At 47.1% G+C, this 9,407-nt stretch overlaps 1 protein-coding gene across 4 annotated transcripts in view; it reads right to left on the reverse strand.

The window, feature by feature from the left end:
* KPNA3 (karyopherin subunit alpha 3) overlaps positions 1-4,437 on the reverse strand; it is a 91,676-nt gene extending 87,239 nt beyond the window's left edge. For 2 of the 4 annotated variants that reach the window (XM_022574790.3, XM_089899582.1), the window contains exon 1: positions 3,832-4,434. In XM_022574790.3, the coding sequence (XP_022430498.1) occupies positions 3,832-3,900 (69 nt within the window). In that variant the 5' untranslated portion in view covers positions 3,901-4,434. Of the gene's footprint in view, positions 1-3,339; positions 3,718-3,831 lie in introns of those variants that run through there. The other 2 variants (XM_089899584.1, XM_089899585.1) reach the window with 2 other exon arrangements.
* Positions 4,438-9,407: the final 4,970 nt, after the last annotated feature.

Consider the following 9,407-nt stretch of genomic DNA (forward strand, 5'->3'; position numbering starts at 1 on the left):
GTGCATCCATACAAGCCAAGTCTTAGGCTCCACTCAGTGAAGAGACAGTAAAGCACAGTGAGCACGAGTTCTGGCTTTAGTGTCATGCTGCTGCACTTTAAGTCTAGGCTCTGCCACTTAAACCACCTAGGACTTGGGGCTAGTAAGTTCAGAACCGCAGGCTTCAAGTTTCCTTGGAAGTATTTGTGGATAATAATACATACATACTTTATAGGACTGTGAAGACTAGATAAATAATCCATATAAAGTACTTGGTACAGGTTGACTGTAAACATTCAGTAAGTGTTAAGAATCTTCAAATAATTATTAGTTGTCACTGATGAAAATGTCATGTCATATCTTTGAAGTGTACAGGAGCAAGAAAAACTTGACCTGGATGGCAGTTACCTGCATGTTTGATTTTTAAGTATTTACTAAATGGAACTATGTATTTCCTAGTTGTAGCTACAAAATCCATTCACCCTACCCAAGCCTTGAACTGCTGTCCATGATAATTACTCCCTCCCCTACCTCCATCTATAAACCTCAGGATAAGCATTATCCCTTTTCTCTCCTGTGAGCTTCACACAGAAGAGGAAGAGAACAAGGGAAGAGGAGGAGGTTCAAATCCTCATTCCATGTTAGGACCATCCCCGATCTCAATTTTGGGGAAAATTCCTCCTTACATACGGGATAACAGTACCATTCCTCCAGAATTAATTCTAGATATTACTGCCAGTCACCTCTTTTCCATTCCTGTAATCATGCTACACCTCCTAACTCTACTCTAGAATAAATTCCTTCAGATCTCTATATCAAGAAGTTTCCAAGCAACTCTTTACCACAAAAATATTCTCAGACCACCACAAGCCACCTGGAAGTCTCATCTCTTCACTCCTTAATCTAATCTCTTCTTTTTCACCTGGATCTTTATTCACTAATTTCTCACGTGCCCTGTTCAAGTTTAGTCCATACTTTCTATAAAATTCACCAACCTTTCTTCTATGAAGCTATTCCCAACTGAATGACTATGAAACTACTTTCTTCCTGAACCCTCTCCCTACTCACAATTCCCTAGCGTAACCCCACACTTTTATTTTCTTTAGAAAATATGTATTTTATTCTTGCACCTAGCATCTTATTTGTGTATCAGCTGGCTATATAATTTAAAATATCTTTTATCTATCCTATGTGTGAAAAAGTAGGAATGCTATCTCATCAAAGTACATCTCACTGTTTTTGAAATAGCCTGATAATCACTGCTATTTAGTCACAGAGCTAAGCTGCAACATAAGTTTCTAGTGTAATATAGTTTCTAAAATGGGTAAGACTAAACTAGATATGGTGTCTAGTCTCAGTTATACCAAATTCTACAATAAAGTCACTTGATCAGATTTGATCCCAGTTCATCCTTTAGTCACATTTCTAGCATCCCTCTCTCTCAGCAGTCCTACTACAGCAGTAACTGAAGAGTCCTACATTCTCAGGACTCTTCAATTACCACTCCCTGATGTCTGGAATGCCCCTTCCTTGCTCTCTCCCTCTCCCAGGCCAACTTTCTTTCATCCAGGATCAGCTCACTCCCATTCATCCACTAGGAATCAACCAGAACATCTCCCTTGACTGCTCAGCTCCAAGTCAGAATTTTCTCACACATTCTCAGAATACACTTACTGATGTATTGCATTGTAATTATCAGTTTACTTTCCTACACTCCTACAGAACTGTAAAGGTAAACTCCTTGAAGTACAGACTGAACAATGTTAGATACCCAATAGATAATTAATGAATGAATGCTCATACCCACTCCATGACCTTGTGCAGGCTACACACAGTCTTGAGTTTCCTCATCTAAAGTACTTTCCTCCTGTAAAGTGTGGATAATGCTAAACCTAGCTCATAAAGTTGTCACAGGATTAAAAGAGGTATCATGAAGCTCTTAGTATAGTGTCTGACACATGGAACTACCATTTGAATGTCTGCTATTTCATGCCTTAGTTACCCTCCTGAATCCTGGGAATTGTAATGTCACCAATATTTTCAGGCTGAAAGGCTTAGCAAGCATGCATCCAGAAGGCACTGGTTACATTCTGATTATCAGCAGATATTTACTGTGTGCCTATTATGTGCAGAAGTCCTTACTATGTATCACTGAGCTGCCAGAAACAATAGGGGCAAAAAATAAGACAAAAACTTGTACCAGTATCCAAGAGAGGAAAGACTGTTAATTAGTTCTGTACAAACAATACAGGTATTTTTTCAAACTACATTAACTTTTGTTTTATAATAGGGGTTAGCTTCAAGAACAAATACTGATGGGCAAAATTCAAACTTAACTCCTATCATCAAGTGGACCAAAAACAAGAGGCAGTTACAAAATTTCTTGTTGCTATTCCTAGGTTTCACTTTTGCTTATAAGTATCAATATTTCTCACAAAAGAAATTTAACCACGACCAGGACAGAGATAGATGAACTTTATTTGTCTCAATCAAATGGGAATTCCATAATATTTCCTAATTGGTATGTAATTTTATAGCTCCAAAAAATGGCCTGTGTTTTCTCTATTTTTCTACAAAACAGAACGCTGACTGGCATTATTTTCCCTCACCACCTTCTCTCTTTAGGACAGGATAAAATGCACACTTCTTAGTCACAATGGTCCCTTAGCAAGAATGACAAAACTGCAAATCATGTCACCTAGTATTAGAAGAGGAGGCTGTGGACTTGAAACACTTTCCCCCTAACATATCCAGAGGTGAGAGTCCCAGTGAAGTTTGTGCATTAAACTACACTGCTTTTGGTAGCTGCAGAGAGACCTCTAGCGCTGCCTGGATAAGCCGAGTTTGCAAACAGTACCTGCTAATGTCACCTTAATGAGACAATGGCAACACGCAGAGTAGCAACAGAGTGACCACGATGAATGTTTACAGTTTTGCAATCATTTGGAAATTCTACCAGTTTGGAGCAAGAAATATATACAAGGCCGTATGAACGTACGTATCCAATTTATTTCAGTAAAACGTGTCAAAGAAATGATCACCCTATGCACACCCCCACTACAAGAAAAGGCTCAGAAAACAGGTCCTGTGCGCGGAGATCGGAACAACGTCTCTTCCAAAGCCTCCACACAATAGATGGTAAACTATTGTCCACCTTCAGCTTGCTCCAAATGCCAGCAGTAAGGAGAGTATGAGCTGGAAAAGCTCAGCACGACTGCTCCAGAGAACCGCACCGGAATATTAGAAAACGGTCCTGGCGCATCCTACCCTCCCCCATCCACCACCCTCCGACAAGTCAGTTACCCGGCTGGTCCCCACCCCCCTCTGCGGGCCGCCACCGCCCGCCTGGGCCCGGCTCGCAGAAGGTAGGCGCGGGGACCGGCAGAGTCGAGGCTCCATGTGCGGCAGCGCGGGAGGCACTGAGGGGGCTGCGCCGGGCGGAAGGCTGCATGGGGAGCGGGCGTGAGCCGCGGCCGCCCCCTCGGTGGGGCGGTCGACAGATCCGGGCGGCAGCATCACCGGCCCGCGAGGCCCCGGCCCGCGGACCCCGCCTCAGCTCCACACCTCTTCCTCGCCGACAGCAGGCCGCGCCCGCGTGACGGGGCCGAAAACCCCGGTATTTCCAGGTCTCTGCGCCGGCAGCTCCGAGGGGCGGCTGCAGCCCGGCCCGCGTCCCGCCGCCCGCTCCGCCCAGCCCCTAGCCGCGATGACGAGAGGCGGCGGCCAACTCCGACCCACCGCGAGCCGGCAAGAACCAGCCCGGCGCCGGCCCCCCGCCCCTCCCTGCCGCCTCGGGGCCGGCGCGGCCAGGCGGGCGAGCCGGGCGGGCCCCAGCCGCGGAAGCACACTCACCTCTACATCTCGGCCCTTATTCTTAAAGCTCTTGATGCGGTGGTTCTCTAAGCCGGGGTTCTCGGCCATGGCTGCGCGCTGCTCCGGCGGCGGCTACTCCGGCGGCTGCGGCGGCGAGTCTCGGCGCGGGAGGGGGAGGTGGGGGAGGGCCGGAGGGAAGGGAGGGGGAGGGGGAGAGGAGAGCACGTTCCGTGACGCCTCCGAGCGCGAGGTGGCAGCAGCGCCGGGGGAGGCTCAGGCGGACAGACGGGAGGGGCGGGGCGGGAACAGCGCTGAGGAACCGCGGGCGCCTGGAGAGCCTTGAGTCACGTGACGCAGGCGGCCTCCGGCCTGGATGCTAGCCGGCTGGATGTGCCGATGGTTCTCGGGATGACCCCCACCAACGCCCGCCCCCCAGCAAGGACTCCCCACAACCCCTCAGAGCTGCAAGTCATGCGCCAGCAATGGAGCCAGACTTACCCGCTTTTACTGCCCCCGAGACACGGAGCTGCGGCAGGAAACTACGGTTCCCAGCATGCCATTCTTCGGCGGGGATAACTCTCCCGAACCAGGAGAATGTCGGGAACCCTAAGCGCGCGGCTTTCTGCGCGCTGCGCTTTGAGCGCCTGGGCGCGAGGCTCCGCCCCCAAGGCCGCCTCTGGGCGGGGCGGGGTGGGAGGAGCTTCCCCGGAGTTGGTACTTTGCGCCCCATTGACAGGGAGGGGGCGGGGCTTCCTGGGAGGCGCACCTCTCTCCCCGTAGCCTAGAAAATTAGAAACGAATCCATGGTTCGTGCTTTGTTCCCTTGCTTCTTTGGGTCGAGGTGGGGGTGGGGGTGGTGGGGTGGGGGGAGTCTCCTGAAATAGCAGCCACCCTCATTCGCTGTTCCCTTGCTCTGCTTTGGTTTTATAATTAGCATTTATTTCCACCTGACATGTACATATGTATGTATGTGATATATGTGTTTATGTGTGTGTGTTACCTGGCTTACTTCATCGGAATTAGCTCAGTTAAAGTAGGGACATTGGTAGGTCTACTGCTGAAACCCTCGGTTAATACAGTGCCTGGCACGTCGTGAATAATCAATAAATACCTGAACAGATTAGCGCTCTAGGGTCTGTTTCTTCATCATCCTCCCAAGCCCCGTTCTGCAGCCTCCACTCTGGCAGTTCCTGCATTTATGTACCCTCAATACCTCCGTTCTGCCACCACACATAATCTTCTCAGCCTTCAGGAAGTAGTCAAGCCCTGATCCGCAGACTCTCCAGTCTAGCATCTCCTTTTAGGGTCATCGTAGGAATGATCACGGGAAATTGGATCCATAACGCTAATAGTTGCTTTCTGGAGCAGGTGGGCTTCTCTGAATGTACGTGAAATAATTTAGTTTCAGAATCTCTGGCAGATACAAGTGATCTTATTACAGTTCAAATGACACTGAGGTCATTCAAAGGTTGGGAGAAATATAACCATGAAGAGATTGAAGAAGATATTCTTTCAAAGCAAAGGGGACTTAGAGAGCCCGAGGTCCAGGGGTCATGAATTAAGAGGCCTTTGCTGCCCTGGCTATGTCTGGGCCACTTTTGTGAGTGGTGGGTGGTGGCTTGTTGATAAACACAGGCTCATTTAAAGGCTTCAGACCATTGTTGCCATATTGGACCGTGGGCCGGTCTTGACAAAGGTCCCATTTTTCAAGGGAAAACAAAAAGCTGGGTTCTTTTTTCTTCATTTTTAAATGTCGATTTATATTTTTTACTGGACTTTAGGGTATCAGTCACTTAAGAACTCCAGGCCCTCACATTGTGTGATCCTGGTCCAAACACTCAGTTGATGGGGAGAAAAAACACCTAAAGGTTAGAATGAATAAATAGATTACTTCAACTCTAGTTCTTAAGGCGATAGAAGTTGCATGTTTGCCACTCCTCCTGACTGACTGAAGAGAAACTTCCAGACTGTTGCTCAATCTCCATTACAATTTAACAAGAACTTCTCTTTTCAGATTATTTTACCCCTTTGTACCTCTTCTCTTCACCCACTTGCTATCACCAATCATGTAAGTTACCATTTTAGAATTTTAGACATATTTAGTGAGCACTTACCATGGGCTAGTCGTACTAACACTGGGATATATTTGTAAACAAGGCAGCCTGGTATCCTGCCTCCACACAACTTCATATCTATCAGAGTAGACAGACAATAAAACAAGTTATCACCCCAAACGTGTTATGGGTGTCAAGGCTCACAGCATGAAGATCCTTATAACCTGCTGATTCCTAATGTGTGAGGGCAAGATCCCAAATAGATTTCTACATGTCACATATCTAAAATTCTAAAGTTATAAATCAAGCTTACAAACTCAAAATATCTTCTAACCTTTGATATTGACAAATGTGCTTCCTTTACAACCTGGAAGTCTGGGTTTGAATTTAAATTTCTTGACTTCTTGGACTTCTGCTTCAGAACGTGACCGTGCAAAGAAGGATGGAAGCCAGCCCCCAGCCCACTTTTTTTTTTTTTTTTTTTTTGCGGTACGCGGCCTCTCACTGTTCTGGCCTCTCCTGTGGCAGAGCACAGGCTCTGGACGCGCAGGCTCAGCGGCCATGGCTCACGGGCCCAGCCACTCCGCGGCATGTGGGATCCTCCCGGACCGGGGCACGAACCCGTGTCCCCTGCATCGGCAGGCGGACTCTCAACCACTGCGCCACCAGGGAAGCCCCCAGCCCACTTTTTGTTCCCCTTCTCTTCCCTGTCCTGGCTCCACCCCACTCACCCCCAAAGCTCTATTCACATCCCTCTACCCTCCGCAAGAGATGCCCTTTGGCCATTGCTCAGGCCTAAAGTGTGCAAAACTGTGGCATCATGTGCCCCCAGGAAAACAGACCCAGAAAAGAAGCCTGGAAAGAAGCCCTGGAAGCAGGCTTGGCCATTTGAACAGGGAATCCCAGAGCCCTGGTACCCAGAGCTGGGTCTAGGAGCACAGGTTCCAGTGAGCATGACCCCTTGGCTCCATGGACTTCCCATGGGGAGGAGTGCAGCAGAAGAGAGCCAGAGTCAGGTCCTCTAAAGGGCAGGGTCGCGAATTCCTTGGCGGTCCAGTGGTTAGGACTCCAAGCTTTCATTGCCAAGGGCCTGCATTCAATCCCTGGCTGGGGAACTAAGATCCCACAAGCTCTGCAGTGCAGGAAAAAAAAAAGAAAGGGCAGGGTCCCTTCTTGCCCAAGTCTAACTTAGTCAATTTTACTCTTTGCCATTATTCCTGGTGACTTCAACATCCACACATTTAGTACCCTGACCCCAGAGTCCCTCCACATTCTTAACTAGACCAGGTTTCTACCACTTGAAACCCCACCAGGCCTTCCGAAGTCCTTCATCTCTTGGAAATGACTGTCTCCAGTGACTCAAATTTGGGGCTTGTCACCGTTAGCCACCATCTCCTCTTTTCCCTCACTCTAGTCTTTGCCTTTGTCCCAAAACTTCTGACAACTCTTCTTTCAAATGGATTTCTTTTCCAAACATACTTTGAGTGTCCACCATCTACCAAACATTGTATTCATCAGGCACTTACATTAAAGAGCAGGGGGGTGGGAAGCAGAGCAGAGACAGGAAGGAAGGCCCCTCTGCCTGGGTAGTCAGTCAAACTTTTCCTCTTCCTCTGACTCACTACCCACCTTCCCAGTGGACAGTCAGGTGACAATTCACAGAAGGCAACACAAACACAACAGATCCAAGAAGGAGCTCAAGATTCTCCCCCTAGGGCAACTCCTTCTGCAAATCCACCAACTCTGCTCATGGCATAAACATTCTTTCAGGGACTCCACTCAAAGCTAACCATCTTTACTCCCTGCCTTTTTCAACTCCTTCACCTAGTCACCATGTCAGTTCACCATTCAATACTTCTTGAATCCAGCTCTTCCTCCCCCAATACCTCCTAACAGGTTCCCCTGCCTCCCCCATCCTCTCCACAACAGTCTGACTCACTTCCCAGATCTTCCTGATTTTACCTCTTCTCCCAGTATTCAGTACACTCCTCTCCCTCTGTGACTGTCAAATCATTTCTCAACTCCTCAGTCTAGTGGTTAAGACCACGTGTGATGCAGTCATACTGCAGTATACTTTTCTCTCTTCTGACTCCCCTACACATAGCTTATGCTTCAGCTAACATGTTCTACTCACCCTTTCCCAAGTATGTCTTAATCTTTCAAGCTTTCACATCTTTGCTTTTTCACTTACCTAGAAGGCCCTGGCCTATCTCTGCCTGTCAAATTTGGTCCCTCTTTAAAGACTCAGCCTAAGAGGTCACTTCTCCCTGAAGCTTTCCCAGCATGGTACAGTGGAGAGAACTTCAGAATCTGAAAACTCAGACCGTAGGGCGGACTACCTACCAGAGCAAGCTAGGCAAGTCACTTTACCTTCCCTGAATCATCTTCTCATCTACAAATGAGGATTCTGAATCGTCGGTTTTCGTAAGAAGTTCTAAAATGCATGCAGAAGTGCTTTGAAATTGCTATGTTCATCCTAGTTATTTCTCTTTCCAACCAGGACCCATATCTTTCTCTGATCCTCAGAAGAGCTTACCTACTGTTCCATATTGCTGCAACTTGTGTTGAGTCTTGTCTCTCTCACTCACCTGGAAACCCTTAAAATGGCTTGTACATATTTGTGTTCCCCAGCCGAGAATAACTGGATCTCATGCATTTTCTGAATGAATAAATGAATTAACAAGTGAATGAATGGACTCCTTCCCCATGGTCAGATCAAAAAATGTCAAGTAACTCTTTCATGGTCACGAGGAAACAGGGTCTAGGCAATTTGATTCCAGGGCCCACATTGGTAATTTGTTTTTCTGAGTGTAGATGCACAGAGAGATGGGGACAGGAGTAGTTCCACAGCCTGGAGTTGGGGCATCTGCAGGGTCTGGCCAGCTTACCCGTCTCCTGCAGGACCCTTGCCTCTGAGAGCCATGTGCCTTGTTCTGGCCCACAACACATGGAGACACTGCCTTCATCGAGTATAAATGAAAGGGTTTCCACAGGACACTGAAGTTATAGTCAATTGTTAGAAAAAAAAAAAGTCTAGGTAGACTGGTTACCAAGGAAAGAATTAAAGAAGTGTGAAAAGTTAGTCTCTAGTGAAAAGAGATTTTACAATCCAGTCAGCAGAGCTGGAACCTATCCAGACAAACCGTAAATCCAGAGGTCAGACAAAAAAGGGGCTATCATGTAGACTTCTATTAAGTAGGCCCCTATGTTTCATTTGCATATCACCCTTCGTAGAAGACCTAGTCTGTTTATTAATATTGAGCAGTAAAGGCTCCAGTTTGTAAATATTCAGCTCTAAACCATTCACGGAAAACAGGATAACTGAAGGCAGGACACTCCTGAAAATAGAAATCAAAAATGCTTGGTTAATTAGTTTGATTGTAAACACACTCCTCTGTCCTTACTACTTGGGTTAGTCGTGATTTCCTAGATTGGAAAACGCCTAGAGAACTGAATCTTGCAGTAAGACTACAGTTCTGGGCACAACTTTTTTCCTGTTTTCAAGTTGCTATGTCCCTTATAATCAACACTGTCGATATATTAATAATTCCTAAGTAAAAT

Source organism: Delphinapterus leucas, chromosome 18 (assembly GCF_059928025.1).
Source record: "Delphinapterus leucas isolate spDelLeu-1000000601 "Yukka" chromosome 18, BTC_Dleu_Yukka2, whole genome shotgun sequence".
Classification (NCBI taxonomy): Eukaryota; Metazoa; Chordata; class Mammalia; order Artiodactyla; family Monodontidae; genus Delphinapterus; species Delphinapterus leucas.